The sequence below is a fragment of the Mesoplodon bidens genome (assembly GCF_964165515.1).
Source record: "Mesoplodon bidens genome assembly, chromosome: 1".
Lineage (NCBI taxonomy): Eukaryota > Metazoa > Chordata > Mammalia > Artiodactyla > Ziphiidae > Mesoplodon > Mesoplodon bidens.
In genome coordinates, this window is record NC_138176.1 from 2,950,409 (window position 1) to 2,978,188 (window position 27,780).

The window sequence follows — 27,780 nt, forward strand, 5'->3', positions numbered from 1 at the left end:
GTAGCTTTGTAGTATAGTTTGAGATCAGGAAGGGAGTATGATACCTCCAGCTTTGTTCTTCTTTCTCAAGATTGCTTTGGCTATTTGGGATCTTTTGTGTTTTCATATAGATTTTAGAATTATTTGTTCTAGTTCTGTGAAAAATTGCCATTGGTATTTTGATAGGGATTGCTTTGAATCTGTAGATTGCCTTGGGTAAAGTGCTCATTTTAACAATATTAATTCTTTCAATCTATGAGCATGGTATATCTTTCCATTTGTGTCATCTTCAATTTCTTTCATCAGTGTCTTATAGTTTTCAGAGTCCTTTACCTCTTTGGTTAGATTTACTCTGACATATTTTATTCTTTTTGATGAAAATGTAAATGAGATTTTTTCTTAATTTCTCTTTCTGATAGTTCATTATTAGTGTATAAAAATGCAACAAATTTCTGTGTATTAATTTTGTATCCTGCAACTTTGCTGAATTCATTTATTAATTCTAAATTTTTTTGGTAGTGTCTTTAGAATTTTCTATATATAGTATCATGTCATCTGCAAACAGTGACAGTTTTGCTTCTTTTTTCTAATTTGTACTTCTTTTTTTTCTTTTCTTGCCTGACTACTGTGGCTAGGAATTCCAATGCTATGTCAAATAAAAGTGTTGAGAGTGGGCATACTTGTCTTGTTCCTGATCTTAGAGGAAATGCTTTCAGATTTTCACAGTTGAGTATGATGTTGGCTGTAGGTTTGTCATATGTGGGCTTTTTTATGTCGAGGTATGTTCCCTCTATGTCCACTTTGTTGAGAGTTTTTATGATAAGTGGATGTTGAATTGTGGTGTCTAAAGCTTTTTATGCATCTATTGAGATGATCAGATGGTTTTATTCTTCAACTTGTGAATGTGGTGTGTCACGCTGCTTTGTGGATATACTGAACCATCCTTGCATCTCTAGGACAAATCCTACCTGAGCATGGGTATGATCCTTTCAATGTATTTTTGAATTCAGTTTGCTAATATTTTGTTGAGGATTTTTGTGTCTATGTTCATCAGTGATATTGGCCTGTAATTTTCTTCTTTGTGGTGTCTTTGTCTGGTTTTGGTATCAGGGTGATGCTGGCCTCTTAGAATGTGTTCAGAAGCATTCCTTCCTCTTCAATTTTTTGGGGATAGTTTAAGAAGGATCTGTGTTAACTCTTTTTTAAATGTTTTGTAGAATTCACCTGTGAAGCCGTCTGGATTTGGACTTTTGTTTGCTGAGACTTAAACACTTTTTTTAGAATTCCATTTTGAGTTAACTATTGTGTTTCTATGTTTATCTCTTTGTATGTTACAAAATTCTTTCTCTTATTGCTTCTTTATTGTTTAAAGAACTTCCTTTAGCCATTTTTTGGGGGGTAGGTATACAAGCAAGAAAGTCTCTTAGTTGTCTTTCATCTGAGAATGGCTTGATCTCCCTTTTATTCCTGAAGGACATTGTTTTCTGAATATCAGATTCTGTATGGACAGTTCTTTTCTTTCAACACTTAAAAATAATTTTTTGCCATTTTCATTCTGGCTTCTATGGTTGCTGTGTTGGATGCATTTTGTCACCCTGCATTGTTTCATATGGGACCACCCCTCAATAGGCAGTTTCAGGATGGATGCTTGCCTATCAAAGGACCCCATCCTCCTGGGGCCACCATACTTGGTTTATGGATGATCATGTATGTGATCCAACCCAGACCAATCTGAGCTCTGCTTGCGGTTGTTTTTTTTTTTTTTTTTTTTGCGGTACGCGGGCCTCTCACTGTTGTGGCCTCTCCCGTTGCGGAGCACAGGCTCCCGACGCGCAGGCTCAGCGGCCATGGCTCACGGGCCCAGCCGCTCCACGGCACGTGGGATCTTCCCGGACCGGGGCACGAACCCATGTCCCCTGCATCAGCAGGCGGACTCTCAACCACTGCGCCACCAGGGAAGCCCCTCTGCTTGCGGTTTTTTTTTTTTTTTTTTTTTTTTTTTTGCGGTACGCGGGCCTCTCACTGTTGTGGCCTCTCCCGTTGCGGAGCGCAGGCTCCGGATGCGCAGGCTCAGCAGCCATGGCTCACGGGCCCAGCCGCTCCGTGGCATGTGGGATCTTCCCAGACCGGGGCACGAACCCGTATCCCCTGCATCGGCAGGCGGACTCTCAACCACTGCGCCACCAGGGAAGCCCCTCTGCTTGCGGTTTTTATGTTAAGCAGGGGCTGGTACATTGAAAGTATATGGTTGGAGGCTGACAGCACTGTTCTAGGTGCTGGGGGGTGGGAGGTAGACCCACAGGCCTGTTGGAGCTGGTCTCCATACAACAAGAGGGACAGATGGGAGGTGAGTGCCATGTGCTCTTTTCTCCTGACCCTCCTCCCCATCACCTATAGCTTCCCAATGGGACTGATGTGCATTTTCTCCACACCCTATGGCTCAGAGGCTGGGTTAGCCTTCTTCCGAGGCACTGGAGATGCCCACCTGGCCTCCACCTCTCAGAACAGGTCTGCTCCAGCCTGTGGCCACCCTGGAGCCAGGGGGCCCCAGGGAAAAAGCCAGCCTGTCTGCAGAGTTGCTGGGAGAGTCCACAGCTCTTGCCTCGTGTAGTGAAGCCACAGTTGGCCGGACACAACCCACCAGGCCGAGATCAGCACAGCTGTGCCAGCTGCCCTGCAGGGGCATGTGTGAGGGGCATGGCTGTTGTTTAAGCCTCTGCATTGGGGAAGGTTTGTTAGCAGCATTACCATGGCAACGACTGACTGATACACAGTGTAAGCAAGGAGCATCTGCCTCCAGGCTTCAAAGGTGGATGTTTTCATTGTCTGTTGTTGGGGTAACAAATTGCCACAAATTTGGTGGCTTAAAACAGCACCCATTTACTGTCTTATAGTTCTGTAGGTCAGCCGCCTGGATGGTCCCAATTGGGTCCTCTGCTGGGGGTCTTGCAAGGCTGAAATCAAGCTGTCAGCCTGGCTGTGTTCTCATCTGGAGCTTGGGGTCCTCATCCAAGATGATTCTGATCTTTGGCTAAATTCGGTTCCTGTGGTTGTAGGACTGAAGTCCTGTTTCCTTGCTGGCTGACAGCTGGGTCCAGTCTTAGTTCATAGCGGCTGCCTGTGTCCTCCTTGTGCTTTCTGTGTGGTCCCTCTGACAATGACAGGCCCAGTTTCTCTCATGCTTTGACTCTCTCTGGCCTCTCCTCTGGCTCCCTTTCCTGCTACATCTCACTGACTCTTCTCCCTTCCTCATCTGCTCTTAAGGGCTCATGTCCAGAGAGTCCAGGATAATCTCCCTATTTTAAAGTCGGTTGATTGGTAACCTTAATTCCATCTGCAAAGTTCCTTCCCAGCAGTACCTGGATTATGGTTTGATTGAACAACTGGAGGACAGAAATCTCGGGGATGTCTTTAGAATTCTGGCCCTGCACCAGGGCTGTGCCATGGCCAGCTGGCTGAGGAACGGACTTCTGTATTATCTCATGCCTGTCAGCACTGGATCAGAGATTAGAACGCAGGGTTGGAAAGAATTCATTAGGAATCTCTTCTGAAAGTTAAATGCAAAGAACTGTTATGATTTACATTTTTAAAAACGGCTTGTTTTCTCTTTAGTAGAATTTGTGGTATGAAAATACATTGTTTCAGGTTGAGAAGATAACTCTTAGTAGACAAGCAAAACAGTTAGTGTGTGCATAGAAAATATTCTCAGGTTTATGTCTGCTGTGATCACATGCAGGAGTCTCCTTGCCTGTATGTTGCTCCTTGGCAGTTGCCCCGTCCTAGAATATGCACAGTGGAGACCCTGGATTTTATTAAGAGGTCTTCTCTAGTAAATGCTGGAGAGGGTGTGGAGAAAAGGGAACCTTCTTACACCGTTGGTGGGAATGTAAATTGGTGCACCCACTATGCAGAACAGTATGGAGGTTCCTTAAAAAACTAAAAATAGAATTATCATATGACCCAGCAACCCCACACCTGGAAAAGATGAAAACTCTAATTCGAAAAGATACATGCACCCCAATGTTCACTGCAGCACTGTTTACAATAGCCAAGACATGGAAGCAACCTAAATGTCCATCAACAGATGAATGGATAAAGAAGATGTAGCATATACATACATATACACACTATGGAATATTACTCAGCCATAAAAAAGAGTGAAATAATGCAATTTGCAGCAACATGAATGCACCTAGAGATTGTCATACCAAGTGAAGTAAGTCAGACAGATAAAGACAAATATCACGATATCACTTATGTGTGGAATCTAAAAAACGACACAAATGAAGTTATTTACGAAACAGAAACAGATTCGCAGATACAGAAAATGAACTTATGGTTACCAAAGGGGAAAGCGGGGGAGGGATAAATTAGGAGTTTGAGATTAACATATACACACTACTATATATAAAATAGATAAGCAACAAGGACCTACTGTACAGTACACGGAACTCTACTCAATATCTTGTAATTTATAATTACCACCCCCCATGGCCAAGGCCAGCCGAGACACCCTGCCAGCCCCAAGCTACCTGGCAGGTGCCCTCGCACTTGTACACTGTTCCTTTGCTCCACCACAAGGCAAAAGGGCACTCTTTTCTGTGGGCTTGACGGGATTCTGTGATTCAGACTTGCTCAGTCCCTGGGAGGGCAGCTGCCACTTTCTTGCGCCAACTTTCCATCTCTGAGTGTGACCTCTCACCCTGCGGCTGCATTTCTGGTGGCCCCAGAGCTTGCGGGGTCGGGACAGCTGATGAGGGAACCCTCTGCCATCCTCACACCTTTCACTGAAAACTTCACCTCCTGGCCAGAGGGCTTCCCCCCCTGGGATTTCCCCAGGAATGACTAAGACAGAAGCGTCCATTGTGTTCCTTTAGACTCCGACAGTGGAGGGACAGGTAGGGGCAGAGGTGTCTTGGGAAGAGGCATCTGACTGCCTCCGTTCACAAGTCCCTTGGGCAAGTCTTCTGCCCCGAGAGCCCGAAGTCCATCTCCACAATTTGGAGGAGTGGGTCTCAATGTGAAACCAACATCCCAGGCAGGAAGGGTATTGGGAAGCCGGTTCCCGTCATCCCTGGCCTGGCTTGTAGCCCTGTGGGCGGTTGCTCACTGCTTCCCAGACGGGACTCGACCCTGAGGGTCCTCACTTCCCCCGCCCCCACCTCCCACGAGGGGCCCTTTTCCTGGCTGTCCGACGTGGACAGTGGGTTGTTTTCTTTGTTACTCTCACCCAGGTTACTCCAGTGGGAGGCAAGAGCAAAGGTGTCCCCAAGCATCATGGCATATTTGACCAAGTCAGTGCCGTTTTAATTAACATATTTTTCCCCCTGCAGGACGGGAAGAGAGATGGACGAACAACAATGTTCTGAGCAGGAGAGCGGTTTCCATCTTCCATTCTGTCAAGGTGTGGGTGTGTTTGAATTTTCCCACGATACAGAGTCTCTAAAACAGAATCACATCTGTATTAATTCAGGAGGTACTTGCTGAGCCCTCTCGTGTGCCAGCTCTGTGCTAAGAACTAATAAACCAGATGACGGGGACAGTCCTGACTCCAGGAGTTTCTCGTAGGAGAAATCCATGTAGAGACACGTTTCACACCAGAATGAGAGACCTGCAAATGAAACAAACAATCCCTGAAACTATTTGTGCTCTGAAAATGCCCACGATCAAGTTCTGACTTCTGGGTTCGGTGGCCGAGTTTCACCTCGGCCAAGTTTCCGTGACGGGGCCCCTGCGCCTCCAGCACCTTGGACTAGCCTGTGCTATTTGGGGGCAGTGAAGTCCCCACCTTGCAATCCTCACACTCACAATGGTAGCTGCTTAGTAGTGGCCACTAGGCACAGTGCTTGTTACGGGTAAAAAGATTAAAGTAAATATTGAAACAGGTTTGAATATTGATGTTTGTGAATTTATGTTTCCAGGTACAGTGGCCAATGACAGCACACAGATGTGGACCGTGACAGATGAAATGGACACTGATTTTTATGTGGCTGAGAGAACTGGGCTTAACCTGTGAGATCTATGGAAGCCTTTCCCAATGCAAACATCTCCAAGCTGTTTCCCGTTTCTTTCGCGTGTCTGGCTGTGACACTACATCTCCCGCTGCACGCGGGCAAGGCCTCCTCATCACACCTCACACACAGCTGAGCCCGGCCTACGTGAATGTTCGGGGGTGGGGGGAAGGGAGGGCAGTGGAGGGACAGCAGTCACTGTGTCCAGTAAGCGAGGCACAGAGAACGTCAATGGCTTCTACTTAAGGATACCTCTGTGCCGATAATGGTGTGTAAAAATGAGGCCATGGAGGGCCTCCTCTCAACGGCCGAGCTCTCTGAGTTTCTCTCCCATAAAAATGACGTGCTCCAAGCACCCCATCCGGTCATGTCATTTCTCTCACGCACCCACCAGACCTACACCATTCCTCTCCCAGGCCCCTGACCCCTGAATCACTACCTACGTGGCTAAATGTTCTCCATCCATTCCTCATTCATGTATATATATATTCGAATATATGTACATATATATATATATGTATACACACATATACATCTCCCTTGAGGACCTACCAAGGGTGGGCCCAGGCTCCTTAGTCGAGCGGCGGCTCAGGAAGAGAGAGGTGCGACAGAGCAGTGGGCAGGCGCCTGCAGGGCGGCACAGGCTCCTGGGCACATTTGGAGAAGGAGCCCTGGCAACAGCAGCCTTTGGGGGACAGTGGAGCAGGCAAGACTGCAGGGCATGGTGTGGGAACTTGGGGTTAAATAGCAAGAAGGAAGGTTGGACAACAAAGGGTCACCAAGCCACCACTAGAGGATGGAACCCCTCCCTTCAGCCACCCCCCCGTCAGCACACCCCCCCCCCAGTCATTCCACAGCCGACCTGGCCAAACTGATTGAGCAGAGGCAGTTTCAAGGCTCCATGCATGCAAAGTGACTTCAAGACATTGGACCCCCCCCCCTTCCCCCTTTGCCTCTGAAGGCACACGTGGCTGCACCTTGTAAGGACCAGAGCTCTGGAGTCCAGCGCTGGGGCTGGAGTCGCAGCCTCCTGGCAGAAAAGCCTCCCAACTTTTCTGTGCATGTGCCTATCTTGGGGTGCTGGCACATAACATCCAATACATGTGAGCTGCTTTTAAAAACATGGGTAATTTTATGTCCTAAAATATTGCATACTGCTTAAATAGTTTCGTGCTGGCTCACATTAAAAATGATTCCCAAGTGAAGATGACAAGGGGGAAATATTCGTTATTTAGTTCTTTTCTTACATTAAGCTATCATAATAAAGTACCTTTCTGGGTTGCATTCTCTAGAGTGCTTTTTACTAAATAAATGGCCAAAAATAACTTTCTCCTTCCAGTAAGATTTCATGATTCAGCACATTCAACTTGCACTGTAAAAGGCTGAAATAAAGAGTACAAAACAAGTCTAGGAGCCAGAAACAGGGGAGAAAAACCAAGAAGGTGGAGGGTGAGGGTCACATTTCAACACACTGGTGCTTCCTGAAACAAACCTTGGCGATATGAAAGTTGTATTTGTTTAGGTTATCTGCATCGCACTTAGGTTTTGAGGAAGCAAGTAGATAAGAATCGGTAGGAGATAGCCGCAGGTTTTCGTCAAAGGGACGTATTAGAAAACTGAGCAGACAGGGGGTAGGGAGGGCAGGCCCAGGTCAGCTCCTGCCAGGCCCAGCGTCAGTCAGAGGGTGCGGGATGCCAGAGCTCCTGACGCCCTTTCTTTCCTACAGAGCAGCTCCAGATGTGTATGGCAAAGGTTCCACAAACGGTCATTTGCCAGGTGACACCAAAGGCAGGGGTAGCGTGGTCAGGGCTGCCTGGCCTCCTTCTCCAACAGCTGCGGAGGCGTGAGCTGACGACGCCCCGAGCGCAGAGCTCTGCTTGGAGCGGGCCAGGTGGCTTTATGGGGAGAATCCTGGTCCCTCTCCCCGTTTGTGGGAGATCTCTTGCCTCCCCCATTTCACTGAGACCTCCGGGCGGAAGAGTGTTTCTCACTAGCTTAGTAGCATCTAGTCTCCAAGGAAGCGGTCCCCTCCCCAACATTACCAAAAAGGCGCGGGGCATCCTCCGCTTGCGAGGGTGCTCGCATCCACACCGACGGCTTCAGGCCTCCCGGGCTGGGGACCCCCTTCCGGACAGGTGTACCGGCCGTGCGGTCCTGTCGGGGCCTGGCGCGCTGTCTTGTCCAAAGCAGGTTGCGAACGCCCTCAGGCTCTCAGGGGAAGGAGGGAGCGTGGCTCCGGTCCTGGCAAAAGGGCCTCCCTACGGAGAACCCCGCGTCCGGCCAGGGGATGCCCCGCAGGTCCTGCCCCGCCCGCGGCCAGCGCGGGCGCAGCTGGGGCCCCGGGGGGGCACGGCGGCGGGCAGGCTGCCGGGCGCCCGTGGGTACCTTCTCGCGCGCGCGCCCACCACGCCCACCACGCCCACCACGCCCACCGCGCCACCGCCTCCCGCGGTGGCAGACAACGCGGCGCGTGCGCACTGGTGCGCTCGCGGCCCGGCCCGTGGGCTCTCCAGGGAGGGCGGGAGGTGGGAAGGTGGGCAGGCGCCAAGCAGCACACCCTCCCGGCCCAAAGCCGGCGCCGCTGTCACCTCGCGGCCGGGGCGCCCCGCGACTCCCGTCGAATGAGCGGCGCAGGTAAGCGCGTGGTGGCTGCTCGAGATCCCGTCGGGGGGTGTCCCCGCCCCAGGCCGCGGCCCACCGGAGGCCACGGGCCCTCAAAGTTGAACTTCGCGCGTCGCGGGTTGGGCGCTGGGCGGAGGGGGGGGCCCCGGCCGCGCGCACTGAGGGGTCCCCGAGCCGGGGTGCGCTCTCCTCGCTTGCGGGAGCGCGGGTCGGGGCTGCGGCGAAGGAGCGCGGCTGGGCTTGGGGACGCGGGAGCCCGGGACTGTGGGCGGCACTTCGGGCCTGGCCTCGCAGTGAACTTTTGCGCCGGGCCCTGGCCGCGTCTTGGCGGCTGGCGAGCACGCCTGGGCGGCCTCGTGGGCTCCGGGTGGCCTCTCCTCGAGGCCCTCCTGGCTGGGCTGCTGAGAGGTGAGCGCGTGCAGAGCGCCCTCGGCGCGGGGGAGGCGCGCACGGGCGCGGGCGGAGATTGGGGGTTCTCGGATTTAGTGGAACGACCCGGGATTTTTCAATCCCCGCCCCTCCCCCAATACAAAGTGAGATCCCTGGAGGGCAGGAGGGAGGGGTCGAAACGCCGAGATGCCTGGATGAGAACGCAGGAAGCAATTAAAACTCCTCCTTTCGGATTAACAACCAAAAATTGATCGATGTGTCAGGAATACCGCTGATTTATGAAAGGTGCTTACTTCTCTGGTATGGAGAATTTTATGTTCTCCAGGTGAAACCGAGTTCACCCAGCTCCAGCGTAGATTGATGTTTTAATAAAAATAAATAAAGGCGAAAAGCTCGCCAGGTCTTTGGGGACATCAAGTCTCAAATCGCAGAGTTGGACTAACAAATCAAATGGCGTTATCTTTACATTTCATGTCTTTTAACCGTGTGCCCAAAAATTGCAAGCAGGAGACAGCCTTCATTTCGAAAGTTTTAATACAGCGCTTAAAAGTTCGACTATCTAGCAATCAATGTTTCATAAGCAAAATGGCACGGGGAGGGCCTTGCAATTGTGGTAAGTGGCAGGCGTCGCTGTGCGGACGCGGAGCGAGCGCGGGCGGCGGCTGCGGGAGGAGGAGCGGGTTCCGGAAGGGGAGAGGGAGGAGGCGGCGGCGCCCGCAGCCGCGCGGCGCCCGTAGATGGCGCCCTGGTGCCACGCTAGGCTCCGGAGCTGCGCTCCGCCGGGCCGCGCGCGGGCGGGGGAGCTGGCGGGGGCGCGGGGCTGGCGCCGAGCGCGAGGCTCCGCACCGGCAGTGGGCTTGGAGCAGGGACGCACGGCTCAGCGGGAAAAATATTAAGCGTATTGTTGGCATTTTTAATTTAAGGCCGGGGCAGTGTTGCGGGCGGATGGGGGTCCGTGAGTCTGGGATGTCCGTGGGAGCCTAGGGGCCCCCCTGGAGAGACCCCAACTGGCTGCGGCCCCCTGGTGGTGACCGCGCAGCTCCAGTGCCGGCTCTCCGGGCGCTCGGCCCAGGCGGGGCACTGGGGTGCAGATACGCCTGGGTGCGGGCGAGGGTCGGCCATGCGGCGGCAAGGACACCAAGTTCAAAGCTGCGCACCGATCACTCCCGAGGGCGGCCCGGACTGCCCAGAGGCCGCCCGCATCCCGCGCGGGATGCGCCGCCCGAGCCCGAGCTCGCTCCGCCGCCGTGGCTGCCTGTGCACTGCACTTTGCAATGTAAATTTCAGCGGGACAAATTGCTTATTAATAGTCTAGAAGGGAAGCGGGTTTCTTTCTTTCTTCTTTTCTTTATCTGTTTTTATTTCTGCATGGCCCCCAGCTATGCCCTGGGCAGCCTCGCCGCCCAGCAGTTTTCTCTTCATTTCAATATCCTAAAGAAAATGCAAATTTCCACAGTGTGGCCTTTTAAAAAAGTTAAATTAGCAACAGCTTTAAGTGACTCCTTTAGTATGGAAAACATACACATGTTTAATGTGAGAATAGCTTCCTTTTAACGGGGCTCATTCTGGGCTGTAAATTTAGCAGACCCTCGCATTGGTAAAGAATCAAGTCGCGGCTAAACGTGTCGCCAGAGGCGCACCCCCCGTGTGGCCTGCGCCGGGCTTCCCAGGAGAGGCCGTCCCGACGCCGCGCGCCGCTGGACCCCGTCCGCTGGCTCGGATCCCTTAGAAGTCGGGAGAATGTGGCGAAAGGATTTGTGCAAGAGGGAAAGGAGGAGGGCTTGACACATTTCTGTCCAAGGGCAGTGTGCTCTCCCTTCCCTCCCAGCCTCGTCCTCTCGGTCCCCGCAGTTGAGATAATTACGCGAGCGTACTGACCGGGCCTGGCCGCGGTCACCCACCTTCCCACCTTTGCGCAGGAGAAGGGATGTGTACACGCTCCGTTAAGGTGTGGCCAAGGAGTGGGCGAAGGTGGCGGCAGAGGAGGACGTCAGTCCCGTGCCATCCCGTTCACCTCCACCCCTTGGCTCTCTACCACCCCAACTCCTTTGCCCCGGTTGGCAAACCCGTGTTTCAAACCAGAATCTCACTGGCAAACTTTTGCGCTCCGTTGGCTTCGACAGGAGGTGGTTCAGTTCCATCATGGGATCTGGCTCTCCCCCTCCTTTACCTTTGAGCCAGGGGCAGGGCACTCCATCCCCGTCCAGGAAAGAGTTAAGATTTATGGTGTGCTGGAGAGGTCTTGTTAGGATGTAATCTGCATTTTTAAACTACTGCGTAATAAAAAGTGAGAAGTTTTGAGACACCTTTCTTGATTATACCTCTGGCGATACTTTAGGTTTTGCATTTAATTTGCATTTTGTTCTTAGTGAATATTGAAGTCTTGAGTGGAGGATTGAATTTTATTAGGACATCTGGACTGACAATATCAAATCAGACACCAGTGTCCCAAAGCATGCTAAAATTTCAGAGTTAATTAGAACGCAGTGTGTTTAATTAAAGCCAATTATAATATTTGAAATTATCTGATCGATCCGTGTTTCTACAGTTGGGTGTGATTAGGTGTTGATTGGCGTACTTCGAGCGCCGTTCCATGTAGGAGCTACTCTGGGGAAAGTTTGCTTTGTAAACTGGCGGGGGCGGGCGTGCGCGCGCGGAACCCGCGTCCGGGGCGCCGGCTCTGGCTCAGCCTGCCCGACTGCCTTGGGGCGCCGCTGAACGCAGCTCGGGAAATCCCAGCTCGTTGCGAAGCCACGGTGCCTTTTCGGATCCGAGGAACCCCGCCACGCTTCAGCTGTCTCTCTCAGCACCGGTGCGCCTTCCCAGCTTGTTGCGGAGAGGCAACCTTTAAGGTTGCAAGGTGCACTGGGAGAAGCCCGGCTGGCAGAAGGCGAGTGTTTGATTTCGGATTCTCGCTCTGGCTTAAGAGCTCCCAGGGCTGACTCAGAATATGGGGTTAGACAAAGTGACTGAAAGGACCAGAGAAAAGTTAGGACAAGGAGACAGTAATTAACTGTTTCCTTTCTAATTTCGCACGCTGCAGGAGCCGAGGTGCGCCCCGCCATTTTCGGCCCCGCTTGGAGCTAGGTTTTCCAAGGAGACGGTCGAGCGCGTTCCGGTGGCGTCCGCTGCCCCCCACAGGGCCGGGCACTTGGAGCGCGCGCTTCTCTCCAACAAGGGCGTGAGCGCGGCGTTCGCCGCCTGGGCCTTGTTCCCGGTGCCCTGCTCGGCCTGACTCTTGCAAACATACGTGAGCGGCAGTTAGGACCGGGCGGCGGGTGGACGTTTCTGCGCGCTCCTGAGGTCACGGGGTCAGCGAGGCCTAGGTGCGCCCGACGCGCAGGAGCCGCGGCCCAGCTGGTGACGCCGGGCGGGGAGCCACGGCGGCCACCTGCCCGGGGGTGGGTGGGAGCCTGGGCGGCTCGGCTCTCGGCTGCGCTGCGGCACTCCGCTCTCCTCACCCCAGGAGGCGCTGTTTATCAAACTTGGCCGCCTTGGCAGGAGGCGCCCGCACGTTCTCACTTGGAGAATTGAGCCCTTTTCGGTACTCGGGGGTGGGCCTACAGAGTGACCGGTGTTGGGGGGGGGGCGTCGGTGCAGAGAACAGGGGTCTGAGACCCTTCGGTGCTCTCTTTTTAGCTGTAAATCCAGCTAGGCCTCCCGCCTTCCAGCGCAGGGGAGAGGAGCCCGTAGAAGCGCCCCGTGTGTCCAGGGCGAGATGCCCAGTTACTTGCCTCTGAGGGCAGGCGGGACGCGCGTCCCGACTTGGGTTCCGTCGCCACAGGCCTCCTGAGGGCCCCGCAGCTTCCGTCTCTGTACTGAGAGGGCGAAGGCGCGTTCTCTGGGCCTGGAAAACTCCCCAGACTCTGGCCCGGCCCCCTTGGTACGCAGCTTAACAGGTTGGGGTGGCCTGAGTGCGGAGCCCTGGCTTCCCCGGTCTCCCCAGGCCCACGGGCGAGCGTGCCCCCGCGGCGCAAGGCAAAGCCCGGGCGCGCTCAGGGGCCGCGTCACTGACCCCCGAGGGGCAGGGTTTGCGAGTTCCACCCCATCCCGCAGTTCACGGGACTTTCTAGGTGCGCCCTCCCGGGATTACTCTATTCTCCGGCTCCCCCAGCCCCTGCGGCCTTCTTCTCGCCGGGGCCCAAGGTCAGTCTGGCCCTCCGCTTTCGGGTTCTTTTCTCGAGCCGTGCCTGTGCGCGGCGCCGGGCCCAGACTCGGGGCCGGAGCCGGGCTGGAGGCAGGGTCACCGGAGCTGTCTGAGCGTGACCCCGGGGCGCGGAGGACGTGGGGCGGGCCGCGCCTGCAACTCGGCACTGGCGGCGGGAAAGCGAACCGCTGGCCTTCGGCGCGTTGGCTCCCACCCTTTCCCGAGGGCTCTGAGGGACATGGCCGCGCAGCCTGGGCCTGAGGACACTGGCGCTACGAGGGAGCCGCACCCGGTCGCGCTCGCGCACCCCGGATGCCTCCTGGGGATTGGCTTCCAGGAGCCCCTGGCCCGGGCTTCTCAACGCCGGAAATGCAGTTTATTACTCTTCGGAAGGCTGGGAGAGAGGGCGGCTGGCTCCCCGGGCTCGGCCGCGAGCAGGAAGGGGCATTCAGAGTGCTCTGGACGTTGGGCCGGCGCTGACGCCGCGGCCGGCCTTGCGCCCTGGGACCCCAACTTGGCCGAAGTTTCTGGATGGCTCGGAGGCCGGCACCAGCCCGGCTCCCGCTCTCCAGGCCTTGCACCACGCAGCAGTGGAGGACCCGTGACGGGGAGGCGCGCGGGGGCAGCCCTCCCCTCCTCCCGTGGGTGGGTAGTGGGCGCGGGCGGAGGGCTTGGTGCGCGCGGCGGCCTGGACACTGCGCGGCCGGCGGGGAGGCCGGGCTGGGCCTGGGCGCGGGCGCTGCGCGTTTGTACCGCCTGGCCCAGCCTCGGGTGGTGCCGCGGGTCAGTGGCCAAGCGCGGCCGCGGCCCTGCGCCCTGCACGCCGCTCCCCGAGCGGGGCTCCAGGGGCTGCGGGCGCTGTCTCTTTAAGGTCACTGCCTGCTCCGGCACGACGTGGGGAGGACAGCTGGGCACTGGCCATCTGACTGACTCCGGCGTGACATCTGGGAGCCCACTGGTGTGTGGCACGCGAAGCGCTTGATGCCGCTATTTAAATGCAAATGTGAGGGGGCTCATTGAAGCCTCTCCCCGTAAATCCGCACAAAAGGAATACTTCCCAACCTCCGAGGAGGAGGAGGAGGAGGCGGTGGCGCGAGGGCCACCCGTGCAAATCGCGTTGAGCGCGGCGCCCTGAGCTGTCGTCGCCGCCGTCGCGGCCCGCGAGGTTTCCAGCGAAGGTCAGGCCCCGCCCGGCTCCTGGGCGTCTGTCTGGCCCCTGGGAGCGGTCTGTGCGCGAAGGCTGGACCAGCGGTCGCGGCGGGCCTGCTCAACTTCCAAAGAGTCAGCCTGTCCCCCGCCCCACCCTCGGCTTCCCTCGCCTTGGGTACTGGGCTCCCCTAGATCCCCAGAGAGCGAGAGGGGCGGGGGCAGGGCTGCTGCTAGAGGCGGCGGGCGCGGGGATGCGCTCCCAGCATCTCTCTGCACATCCAGAAATTGACCTGCGGCCCCCTCCGCCGTCCCCGGCCTGGGCGCTGGGCCCCTCGCTCCTCTCCGCTGCCGCTCCCGCCCCGTCAAGGGGAAAATCTGGGGTAGGGTGAGGTGTGGGGGCTGAGGGGCTGCCCTGCCAGGCCGCTCCCCAGCAGGCCCGTGTGGAGACCCTGCCCGGCTGGCGAGTCCTTGTGCCCGCAGCTCGGAGCCAGCAGTGGAGTGACAAAAAAGATAAAGTTGGTGAATGATAAAGACCGTATTTTCCACGCTTTGGGTGCGGGACCAGATGATCTAGAAAATGAGCTGAAATGGATTCAGCCTCCGAGCCTGTTGTGAGAGCAGCTGATTCCCCCATTTCGGGCCAGATGGCTGCTGAACACAGATTTGCATTCATTTTCGCTTAATATCATCCAAAATAGTGGGGCAGCTGCATTTGTTGTCAAAAAGGTTTAAAACCCCTTTTCTTTCTGGGGCAGGATCGTTACCTTATGTGATGGGCTTATAGAACTTTTTTTCCCTCTTTAGTCAACAGTATCAGATTTAGAAGGATTTGTTTTAAAACCTTCTAATTTGGTAATCAGATTTAAATCGCCTTGGCGCGTGTAATCTGAATTAAAGATACTGTAAATGATTTTAAGCATGATACTTTCGTTAGAGCAAGGAAGGGGGCACCTCCAGCGTGGGCTGGGCATTTTAGGAAGTGTGCTACAAAGGGAGCATTGTTTCCCCTTTCCAACTTCATCTTTTCCGAAAAGGCACTTTGCATAATCTGACAATAACGCTTGCCTGGCCGCTCGCCTTGCGGTGAGCCCCAGAAGCAGCTAAATACGCAGAGACAAAGCGATTTCTCAACCCGACCCTCCACCGTTGACTAACTTTATTTTGCGTTGTCCCTCCACGAAGAAAGTGTTCCCTCTTCCACTGGGTCGGCTGTGGGTGGAAAGCGCTGGGCTTATTAGGAATACAGAAATTTTCATTTAATTTATCGTGAATAGTTTCCATACACTTTGATTTAAGGTTATTAACATTCTATAGACAGTGGCATCTTTAATATGTGGCGATCGCTTCTAAAGACTAATCTCATTACCCTCAAATAGTCATAAAATATGATTTTATTATACTTACGTATTTAATTAGACGGCCGGCACCGGAATGGATTTTGAGATGGGACTGGCGCAACAGCTGTGATAATTCACTTATCTTTGGCAATAGTCATTAACCCCCAACACCAGCAAAATAGATTGCTTTCCAGTACTGCTTTTTTTCTCACCCCTTCCAAGAGGCTTGGGGGTCCCCAGATAACGTAAATCGGACTTCGATTTTCCCGATTAATTAAAATATTAACGCACACACACTGCCAATTCATGGGAAAAAAAAAACAAAAAAACGAGTGCTGCCCCAGACCGGGCGTGAAGAGGCTGTCCTGCGACACACTGCACCTTGAAATCTGTTTTTTAATTTTTTGTTTGTTTTAATCAAAAGGGCCTGAATTCTCTCGGCAGGGAAGTGCCAGGACAGCTCCTGGTCGTCCCCTGGGCCTCCGCTCCGTGTCGCGCAGACGTCCTTTGGGCGGGCAGTGCGCCTGGGCGCCGAGTCCTGGCTGCCTGCGGGAGCTCGGCCGCCGGGCCCACGAGCTACCCGCACCCCGCTGCCCTCCAGATTCCTGGAAACCAGGTCTGGAAGCCGCGCGCCACGCGCTCACTCGGGCTCAGCGGCACCGAGGGCAGGACCCGGGCGCCCGCAGCGTCTGCTCGGCTTTTAGAGCGGCTGGCGCCGGGGAGGTCTGGTCATCGCGCGGGGCGCGCAGCCGGACACCCGGCTCGGGGTGGCCGCAGAGGCCGGGCGCGCTTCCTGTCCGCCCAGAGAGCCCGGAGCCTTCTTTGTCACTCGCCGCGCCTAAGGACAGGCCAGGGGACGGGGTCTCCCGTGGCCACCGGGAGAGAGAGCATCTGGCAAAGCCCGCCTCCGACGTGGGTCCCCCGCCCGACACTCGGTGGCCTCCGCCGGGGCGGAAAGCACGCGCGCCCAGAGAGGCCCAGACGGGGGCAGACCGGCCCCCCAGCCGCCTTAGGTCTGCTTAGAAAACAGGCTGAGCTGCGCGCCCCGCCTTGGCCGGGGAGCCCTGCTCCCCCCCCCACCTCGCCCCCAGGCCCCAGCCCCCAGTCCCCAGTCCGTTGCTTGCCCCTCCAGCTCCCTTCCTGCGGCCTGCCTGCTTCTACCACTTTTCTCTTTGGGCCATCCCAGGGCGACCTGCGGCCCCTTGCATTTAGTGCCAGCATTTGGGCAACTGGGGGCGCCCCGGCATTTTACCCCCTGCTCCCCACGGTGTTTTGACTGTGTGGCTGATTTCGGGAGGAGGTATTAAGGAGCCAGGCTGCAGTTGTGCACTGGTTGTTTGTTTCATTTCAAGACTTATTTGGGCGAGTAGTAACTTCCTTGGCTGCGGGTGGGCGCGAGGAGCCGCGGCGCGTGGCTGGGGGCTGCGGCTGCGTTCGGTGGCGCTCGGCGGCGCTCGGCGGCGCTCGGCGGCGGCGGGGCTCGCGGGGCTCGCGGGGCTCGGGCCGGCTCGCGGCGCCGTCAGGCAGTCAGTCGGAGAGCGCGGCGGCGGCGGCGGCGGCGAGGGGCGCGGCGAGGGGCGGCCGCTCCCATATATGGCGCAGGCGCCGCCCCCCGACGTCACCCTCTGACAGCGCCGCTCCCGGGGGCTTCGAGTTTTGGCTCCCGGGAAAGGGTCCATTCCTCGGGGAGAGAGGGCTGAGTTTTGTGCGCCTCCGTCCGCTGCGCGCGCCGCTCCAGGCCCCGCCGCGCCCCGCCTGCGCCCGGGACTGCGCCGCGGCACTCACTGCCCCGTTTATTTGTCTTTGGAGCAGGCGGGCCGCGCCAGAAGCGGGCGATCCCGCAGTGTCCTGCAGCCGCGGACGCCGCCTGGCTAGGATGACACCACGTTGAGCGCGCCTGCAAACAACAACAAAAACCGCCGCCGCCGCGGCCACCGCGTCCTGCTCCGCCGAAGCGCCGCCGGTGTAGCCGCCTCCGCGCCCCCAGCCGTCCGGAGCGCCCGGCCGCCGGTGTATGTCGCGCCTGCCCGGGACGGGCTGAAGCCGGCGGCGGGCCGGACCGCAGGCGCCGAGCAGGGCCAGCGCGGCCAGGGCAGCCGCCTGCCGCCGAGCCCCGAGCGCCGCTGCTCGCGGAAGCGCTTTCGGCCGGGAGCTGCGGCCGCCGCCACCAGTTTTCATGTTTGGGATTCAGGAGAATATTCCGCGCGGGGGGACGACCATGAAGGAGGAGCCGCTGGGCAGCGGCATGAACCCGGTGCGCTCGTGGATGCACACGGCGGGGGTGGTGGACGCCAACACGGCCGCCCAGAGGTACGTACCGGCCGCCCCCGCGCGCCCCGGCCCCGCCGGGTCCCCGCAGCCGGCCGGCGCCGCGCTCCTCACCGGGCCGCTGTCTCTTTCCTCCCGCAGCGGCGTGGGGCTGGCGCGGGCGCACTTCGAGAAGCAGCCGCCTTCCAACCTCCGGAAATCCAATTTCTTCCACTTCGTGCTGGCGCTCTACGACAGGCAGGGGCAGCCGGTGGAGATTGAAAGGACCGCTTTTGTGGACTTTGTGGAGAAAGAGAAAGTAAGTGCAAACATACAGTCACACCCTCCATCTTTCTAGAAGTGGGAGGCAGGCGGTGCCCAAGCGCGGTGGCCCCGAGTGCCCCTTCGGCGGCGGGGACCGCTCTGCGAGGCGCCCCCCGCCGCCGCCACGTGCGGCCGCCCGGGCCAGCCGAGGGCTGGGCAACTTCTCTGCGCCCCCGGACTTACTCCGGGCGAGGAGAACGCTGGCCTTCTAGCAGGAAAGTGACATCACCGCGCTGCTCCGAGCTAGGAATCCTGCCATGTGTGAGGCCAAGGGGCCTTGGTCGTGGAGGGGGACCGAGTGCGGTGGCCGCGCCGGACACCGATCGCACTAAATGCAATTATTTATCGTTACTTTCAGGAGCCCAACAACGAGAAAACCAACAACGGCATCCACTATAAACTCCAGTTGCTGTACAGCAACGGTAAGTGGCGGCGGCTGCTCCTGCCTTCCCGCCCCGCCGGGCTCGCTCTCCCTTTCCGCGATGGTTAAAGGACATAAAGATTTTGAGATTAAAATGACATGGATGTAAACACGAAATCTTCTCATGGCATAGAAGGAAAACAAAACATAAACGATCAATAAGTCGATGGCACTTCACATGATTAACCGGTCGGGCTCGAAGCAGAAAGTAAAAAGGGGATCGATACGGGGCGCCAGCAGAACATCACTTTTAAGTGACTTTTTTCAATTTTGCAAATTAATGTTAATTATTGAAACGGGGGTAGCTCTGTACACCGAGCACAACTTACTTCCTGTGCACTGAGATTTAAAAAAAAAAAATTCTCGAGAGACATTAGAAAGAGTTCAGAGTCTCACTTAGTTTCCATTTCGTGCTTTCTGTTTTCAAAAATAAAGCAGCACATGGCCCACCCGGAGCAGCGACCAGGCCTGCTCTCAGCCAGGCACGTTTCTTGCACCTTTAAATGCAAACCCTAAGAGTAGTAAGGTTCTTAATTAAGAAAAGAAAAAATTTAAATGAGAAGTGATTGGGATTCTTTCCTGCCTTTTAAAGGGCATGCCTAACTTTTGCTGCATCATGGAGGTGGCAGTCCTGGGTTACCGACTTCCTGTGCCCCCGTGTGCCCTTGCTAAAATCCTGATGAGAATCTGTCCCTGTTTCTTCGCAGGAGTCAGAACGGAGCAGGATCTGTATGTTCGCCTCATAGATTCAATGACCAAACAGGTGAGAAAGTTTAAGCCTCGACACTAGTTTTCACTGCTCAGCTGGGGCTGTCTTGGGGTTTCAGAGACTAGGAGACTGACAAGTGGATCTGGTGTATTTGTTTTTCATTTAGTTTCCTTGACATGCTAATGAGAATTCCATATTTATTGGAATAAAAGAAGTGATTGGTAAAATAGTTTATGTTGTCATCAGAACAGGACATATATGCTTTATTAAATGGCTTGTGATTGGAATCAAATTCTGTCTTAATTAATTATGGTAATTAATATTTGACAAAATTCTCAGGGTCTCCCCCCTTGTAAATTTTTAAACGTTTCTCTCTCTGCTTGGAATCATTTCACTGATTTTTTTTTTCTATAACAAAGACAACTAACTCCTTTCCAGAGCCCTTCGGGTTGGACTTGATTAGCTCATTTTTTCCTCCTTTCCAGTGTGATGGTCTAGTAACACGAGACGTTTATTTGGATTTAAAAGTTAAATGTGTTGGGGTGAAAAGTCACCTTGTTCTCCTCTAGTCCATCTTCACCTCTCAGGCCCCCATCTCCATAATTCAAACTCCGAGCTCCAGGGGTCACCCAAACCCGTCCATTGCTCTGGGGGTAGCTTCTCGTCCCTTTCCACCCTCTGTCATACCTTGTAAATAACATAATTACCAGCAGTTCCTTATTAAATTATTTAACCTGTCTTGGTCAACTTTTCCGATGATAACTATTGGCTCTCAGTCGTGTGATTAAGTGCAGAAAAGTGCTTCATTGCTTTTTGACATTGTGCAGTCTCTGGCAGGTTTTGTGTTGGGTGGTATGTTGTTTAGTTGTTTTAAAGATTTTCCCCCCATTTTCTTCAAGTAGTGTTGGGGGAGGGGCAAACCCCACTCCTAAGTGAAATCCACTCTGCACAGATTGATTTAAAATATACTTCCAAACTGAGCTTCACGCTTTGAAATGAAAGTGGTGTCTTCAGTTTTGATGCTAACTTGAAGAATTGTGAGCGAAGTAGAAAGGAACTCTTTTCTTTCTGCTTCTTGCAGCCCAGCACGCATGCTTCCCACTCTCTGCACGGCAATTGGTTTTCGGATTTTACTTCCCCTTTAAAAAGTTTGTCCTTACCTAGGCAACAAGCGTGTTAGATTTTAATGTCTGCAGTGGTAAAACACTATGGTTTTCTCTTAGAGTAAAACAGATCTGACAGGTAAACTACGGTCTTTCTGACAAAGACGGAGGCGGCGTGCCCTTCGGTAATTATTTCACTGGGATTCAGGGAAGCCTCTGGAACTCGGGAGGCGCGTTGACAGGGTGCTTTTATTTCCTTTGTATATAAGGGCTAAATGTTTTCGGAAATCGCTGTAGTCTAACGAAGAGGTTGATGCAGGCAGCGCTGAGTTTCTGCATAGAGAAGGAGGTTTCCGTTTTAAGTGCACTTTTATTGTTCATTTTTCCCTGTACCTTTACAGTATAAACGGGGCTGAGAATAAAGGCATTTAATCTCCTCTCACTGACGGGGGTGGGGGTGGGGGTGGGGAAGGAAAGAAATAGCCCAGTAACTGATCAAAGAGTCAATGGCGCTGAACCGACAGTTTATGGATTTCTGTTTGTGCTACAAAATAAAAAATAAATCACATATAAATACGGGGATCCATCCGAGGACAAGCCGCGTTCTCAGAAGTGCTGGTGCCCGCCGCGGCCACGCGCCCTGAGCCCCAGGCGGCCCGTTGGCTTAGGGTGACACCCATCACTTCTGTGGTTCCGAGTGGGTCGGGAAGGAGGCAGTGGGAGAGGGGCTCGAGGGAACCCTTCCCTCTGCCCAGAGGGCGGCCCCCGGCTTTCCCGAGAAAGGGCTTTCTCCGCCTGGAAGTGGAGGAAAGTGTCAGAAGTGCCCGAGGAGGTTGGAAGTAATTTCCAGATAATTTTCGGGGGGGAGGCGGGAACTAGAGAGGAGACTCCCCTCCCCATTCCGTGGAATTTTCTGCGGGGGAACTTGCGGCTCCCGGCCCCCGCCCCTCCCCCTCCCCCAGTGGCCTTTTTCCCTTTTTTTTTTTTTTTTTTTTTCCCTTTCTTTTTCGGCGAGGCCGGCGGTGGGGCAGGCGCGGGCGGCCCCCCGGCCCGGGGTCCCGGCTGCGGAGCCGGGCTGAGCGCGGTCGTGTGCGCACCTAGGGCTTCGCACCATCTGGCGGAGCCTCTGCTCAAAACCCACCAGAGCGTGTGCGCAGACACTGCCTTTTTACCCGAGAAAAATCATTGTTAGCAGTTTCAAAATAAACACCAGATTGGCCATTAGCAATTTCTTTCCAAATATCATCCGGCGAGGAGCACGTGGCCGCGCGGACCCGGGCGCCCCGGGGCCCCCAGCGCTCCTGCGGGGCGCCCACCAGGCTCGGCCCCGCGCGGCCACGTGCGGTTGCTGCGCCCCAGCCCCGGGACCGCCCGCCGCGTGCGGATCCCGGCCGTGGCCGGGCGCTCGGGGCGGCGGCGGGGCCCGGGAGGGCGGCCCACGCAGGCGCCTGAGCTTGGAACGCGGGGAGCTGCCGGGCGCCCGACTTGCCCGAGCCCGGGGAGCGCGCGGGGCAGGGCGGGCGCGGCCCTGGACACCAGGCAGACTGCTGCCCGGGCGGCTCTTCTCCGCTTCTTTACTCTTACTTAGCGCGTTCTGATCGGCCTTTTGCAACACGCCGGTTGCAACTCGGTGTAGACAATGGCCCGAGGACGCGGCCCGGCGGCGGCGGCGGCGGCGGCGCGGGCAGCAAGGGGGCGGGAGCAGGGGCGCCGGGGTCGGTGCCAGCGCGCCCTCGCTCCCTGCGCCGGGGCCTCGGCCTCCCTCTCCCGGCCCTCGCCCCGGCCCGAGTGCGGCCGGCGTCCTCCCGAGCAGAAGGCCCCGCGCAGGCCCGGCGGACGCCCAGGATAGGAGGCCGCCTTGGCCTAGCCAGGCTCCCGGTGACCCCGCCAGGACGGTGGCCCCGGACGCCTCCCCTCGCCCGCTGTGCACCTGCCGCCCGCGAGGCCCGCAGCGCCCGGGGCGACTGGGCGCCACAGCCGCGGGCGCCGCGTAACCCCGCCTCTGCTTGTCCCCCGCGCAGGCCATCGTCTACGAGGGCCAGGACAAGAACCCGGAGATGTGCCGCGTGCTGCTGACCCACGAGATCATGTGCAGGTGAGCGCGGGCGCGGGCGGACGGCGGCGGGGGCGCGGGCGGCCTCGGCGCCAGCTGCGTCTACAAAGGACGCCGCGTCCAGGCGCCACCACCCCGCCCAGCTTCGGGAAGGGCATCGATTGAAATGTAATCGGCCCGCGGCCGCACGCCGGCCACCGAGGAGCCCGGTCTCATTCCCCCCCCAGTGATGACGATCAACGCGACCGGCTGCTCAGCAGAGCGGATTAATATGTTGGCCGTGTCGCTGCTGTGTAGTCAAAAAGGAAAGCAGGTCCTGGGTGATGCATCTGTCCGCGATGCCGGCGGGATCATTTTACTCCTTCTCTCTCAAGCACTCGCATCCTGAGATACACAATTGTCTGTTATTGATAAAAAGGAAACTCTTTTGTACTTATTATGGAGCTCGTGTATGTGAGAATTGGATTGTGATTCTGTCAGGTAACCTCTTCCCCAGAGCAGCGATGCAGCGTTCATATTGTTGTTAGGTAGCTTGCGCGTTCCTTGAGATCTCTGTCAGAAGAGCAATTTCCCACCTGTTTTTTTTTTTCCTAACTACCACAAGAGTTTCACCCCTACATGGCAAATAAAAATGCATCATTGACTTTGTATGTGCGGCATGTGAAATACAGTTGCAAGGGATAAAAAGGACCTGCTTTGCAGGCTTGCAGGCTACAGTTGCAGGCCGCAGACTCCGAGGGGCATACTTTGCCTGGCTGCGATGCCTATTGCCTAAATGCCATTTCTGAGCAGACATATTGTTACAGCACTAATATACAAAAGCTGACTTTTTCTCATATCAGGTAATAAATATAAATTACAACCAATAAAGTGGAATTTCTTTATTATCCACTTCTGCATGTACTGCAATTAACATAGAAAGCGCACAGATGTGATTTAAGCTCTAAGTGGAAGACTGTAGACTTTCTTTAATCACTTTAGCTGTCAGCTTTAAAAGGCTTTATATACTTTGCCTACCATATGGTGTTAATTTAGCTAATTTAGACATGTAACCATTATACAAGTATGCTTTTTTAAAATGCAAGAAGCATAACATTTTTGTTTCATTTCTGCTTTAATTAAAGTTTCAATAACGGAGTTAAGGTAGGCTTAAAGAAGGAACAATAGAAGTTTCTGATAGATTGATGCACGCTTTTGTGGTTATAATTAATAAATGCCCCAAAGAAATATTGGTTGAAGGTGGCATCTTGCATCTTTTCCAGAAATAACAGCTTGACAATTAGAGGTAAACAAAAGCTGAAGCTGTGAAAAGTTATTCCCAAGCCTCCTGCTTCCCTTCTCCTCAGTTCATTGCAAAGACAAACACCGACCACGTTTTCCATATTTTAGTATCACAATTTATATAGTAGCTCCGTTACTCTCCTAGTATTAACAGACCTGCTCAACTTTGCTCCTTCCGGTGGAAAGTTACATCCCAAGTTGAGCCGCAGAGCACGTGAACTCGCTGGGTTTAAATGTGCCAACCGCTTTGGTAGGATAACTTATTTTCTTGACTCCGACCGCTTTTACTGTCAGACTTCAGAAAAAAAAAATTACAAGCTGGGCATGAAAGGATGAAAGGTGTGTTAAAACAAACCACTGTTTACTATTACTCCACAGCCGGTGCTGTGACAAGAAAAGCTGTGGCAATAGAAACGAAACACCCTCAGACCCTGTGATCATTGACAGGTAAGGATGACTTCGTTATTTTTCAAAACAAAAACCGCAGCCGCAACAAAACCCGTGGCCTGGCTTGGGTTCCAGTTGCTTCTTGTTTTTGAGTCTGGTGTTGAGCTCATCTCGTGCGTCGCACCATTTGTTGTCGGCGTGTGTTATCATGCACAGGTGGGTTGACTTGGAAACCTGGTGGCTCGCTCTGTGGGGATTCGGTAATTGCTTGCGAGTTGTCAAGGGAAGCAGTTTCATCTGCCACTGCTCTCACTGAGGAGCGCTTTATGCCTAGAGACTTTCTGGCTTTAAACCCAGAGATATGTCATAAAATGCTTTTTGCTAATTTGTTAACAAGTATTTCATTTTTGCATTATTTTTATCTCGGATGATAGCCGAAGTCGAGACTTGGGTGGTGTTCCTGTTGTAATTGTTGCCCAGTGTTAGAATGAATTTAATCTGCTCTCAATTAGTTGCAAAATGTCTCCTAATTTTTTTCCAATTGTGGCTGTCGTTTTATGTCAAGTAGCAAATATGTAACCAACAAACCAAAGTTGTTATAATTGAAACTAATTACACCTGCTGGTTACATGTTCCAGCATTAATTTCCATAACTAGATTAGCTGTATGCATCCTTTACATTTGCTGATCTCCATCTTGCTGTTTACCATCTTCCTTGGGCAACGTGGCATCCTTTTAAGATCCTAATCATTAGTCCTAATAGCGCGAACGTGCATTTGGCATTGCTTTAGGAGAAACAACAAAAACACCACCACCCTCCTCTCCCAGCACTCACCCACACCGCTGGGGTTTCAGTGACCTGGGGGACAGGAGGATTTCTTTCTTTCCAACAGTGGGTAACAGCAAAAGGCCCAGTGTGTGATTGACTGCAGATTTTGAAATTGGTACCCAAGTTGAATAAATGTTAGATGTGTACATATGACACCAGTTTTGTGAAGCAGAGGCTCAGACTGTTTTGAAGAGGGGTTGAATTTCAGCAGCTTTCATTACAAAGTTATCTTTTGATCATGAACTTTGCTGTCCAGTGTCTGAAAAATTAAACCCGGAAAACTCTATGAGTTAAGCCTAAAGAAATATGCGCCACCAGTGGAGAGCAATGCTAATGTTTAACTAGCTGGAATAGCTGTTTGCTTAGTGGAGAATGTTCGGTATCTGACAGAAGGGACAGCTCTCTTATTAGTAATCAAATAGGGTTGACCAGTTGTGGCCGTCACTCAGGCAATTGAGAACAAGTTCAACACTGTATAGGACTCGAACTACAAAAATCAATATAATTATATTTGTCTTTAGTGTTGTGGCTGTGGAAATTATACGGCCTTGGAGTGTTGTCTTGTAACTGAATTTATTTTATTTTTTTGAATGGCTAAAAGTGTTTGAGCGGCTATTGGAATCTTGTCTGAGTGTGAGGTGCTTGAAAAGGCAGTGCACGTGTGCTCCTAATACGGGATGGTAAAGTGTTTCATCTTTTGAGTTGTCTTCAATTTGTGCTATTTATACATTTAAAAAGATGACTTGTTTTTAAATCATGAGGTTTTTAGCATGGCACAGTAATGAAGTAGCCGTGTTGATTCAACTAACATTTTGGACGCTCTGTGTTCCCTTCAAAATCACTTTTGGTTTGTGTGACATTCAGTCAGTTACTGACTGTTGATACTGAATAACTTTTAATACTATTTTTTAATCACATGATGGGAAGCATCTTCCTTAGATATGCAGAAATGTACTCTCTAATTCTTGTCTGAGTGACTGTTCTCTTATGTTTGGTTAATTAAAATATGTGCTGAGATTACTGATACCTCTCTAGCCCAAGAGAAGTAGGTGATCATTTGATATTCTAGAAGCATGAGAGGAGGTGAAAAATGTAAAAACATTTGGTTAATGGGTTTACTAAGTTTATTTGAATAAGGAGGATTGCGGCTCCATTTACGCAGGCATGAATGCTTTGGAGGTCTTAATTATTGATGAAAAATCTGCTCTCCTTCTAAATTCAAAGATCTGACAATTTTATAGGAATTTTAATCACCTTCCATGCTAGGGATTTTAAGGTAAGGATAGTTTTATGTAATGACAAATAGAATATACATTTTTAGCATTCTTAAGAGAGCTGTCACTTATCATGACAAATACTATTTGCGTTTTGTTGCTTGATGTGAATCTTTGTGAAATGACGGCAGTATTGGCACAATCTCCAGTTTAAGGCGTATTTCTAGGGGGAAAAATGAAGAGTTTAGTGTTCACTAGGGCAAGTTGTGTTAATCAGAGAAAGAAAAAGACCGATAGGAGGGGAATATCTTCAGAGTGATGGAGTCTTTCGCAACTGAGATGTGTTTCAGTTTCATAATGATAATCATTTCTGTGGCGTGTGTGTTGCCTCCTAAAATTAGTTGCTTACGTTGAGTTTCTAGCCCGTGTTTCCTCTTGAGTATTGCAGAATAAAATATCCCATCAAATCAGTGAGTCAGTCTACAGGTCCCCATCAGCAATGTCATCACTTGGTTAGTTGGCTTAAAAAAGAATTATATACAATGTGCTTTGCCGGCTCCTTGTGGCCTTTGGATACATTTAGCAGGTTCTGACCAGATAAGGCATATTTGTCCTGAGGATATAAACCAATAATTCCAACCTGAATTGAGATCAATGGGCCCACATTTGTTCTAACCCACACCGAGCCTCTTCTGGCACACTGAGACGGCTTTTCTGTGTTATGAGAGCAGAGAGGTAGGCTCCCTGCTCTGGCAGGGAAATCACATTCTATAGACTCCGATGCCTTAAGTCAATTAATTACACAATTCAGTTTAGTTATCTTTCAGAAGCATTAAATACTCACGAACAGCATGGAAGACCCCTCTGTAAAAAAGAGGGGGGGGGAAGTGAGGATATTTTGCATTACAAAACTGTTATAATTTATGGTGAAGGTTTCACTTACGTTAACTGTATTCTTCTTGGTGAAACAGTGCCTTTTTTATAGCTTCACAAATATAATTATACTGTGGCATATTTAGAATAATATAACTAATGGGGTAAAGGAGAAACGTAGCACTGTAAAGGAAAAATCGTGGTCAGTAAAGGGATGCTGCAGAAACAAGCATCTGTGGTAGATGGTGGTGAGATGCAGAGAGCCAGATGCAGGGAGGGGGAAGGCATGTGTGTGTGTGTGTGTGCTTGCACACCCACGCACACACCCCCACGTATATACGTGTGTGTACACCCATGCACACACCCACATACGTGTATATGTGTGTGTACACTCACGCATGCATACCCATGTTTATGTATATATGTGTGTGTATACATGCACAAATATATATATATATATACACACATAAATTTTTAGGGTATTGCTGAAAAGGAAGGGAGTATCATTTTCCTCATGGAATAATGTTTTCTGGGAAAACACAAAAGCAGATGGTCTTCATTAGGAACACCCATTGTCCACATATCCCAGCTATGAACAGATAAATCTCTCCTGTTTCACCCGTACATTCCAAGGGCTGTAAATGATTACAGGATGTTGGTGTAGCTGCTAAACCAAAGCCACACTCTGCCTCTCGCCCACCTCC

The 27,780-nt window shown here is 53.1% G+C and overlaps 1 protein-coding gene across 12 annotated transcripts in view; it reads left to right on the forward strand.

Moving 5' to 3' along the window:
• The first annotated feature begins 17,253 nt into the window (after positions 1-17,253).
• EBF3 (EBF transcription factor 3) overlaps positions 17,254-27,780 on the forward strand; it is a 117,830-nt gene continuing 107,303 nt past the window's right edge. For all 12 annotated transcript variants that reach the window (XM_081236417.1, XM_081236422.1, XM_081236423.1 and 9 more), the window contains exons 1-6: positions 17,254-17,945; positions 18,045-18,201; positions 18,565-18,628; positions 19,335-19,390; positions 22,461-22,534; positions 24,152-24,220. In XM_081236417.1, coding sequence (XP_081092543.1) covers positions 17,812-17,945; positions 18,045-18,201; positions 18,565-18,628; positions 19,335-19,390; positions 22,461-22,534; positions 24,152-24,220 — 554 coding nt within the window. In that variant the 5' untranslated portion in view covers positions 17,254-17,811. The remainder of the gene's footprint in view (positions 17,946-18,044; positions 18,202-18,564; positions 18,629-19,334; positions 19,391-22,460; positions 22,535-24,151; positions 24,221-27,780) is intronic.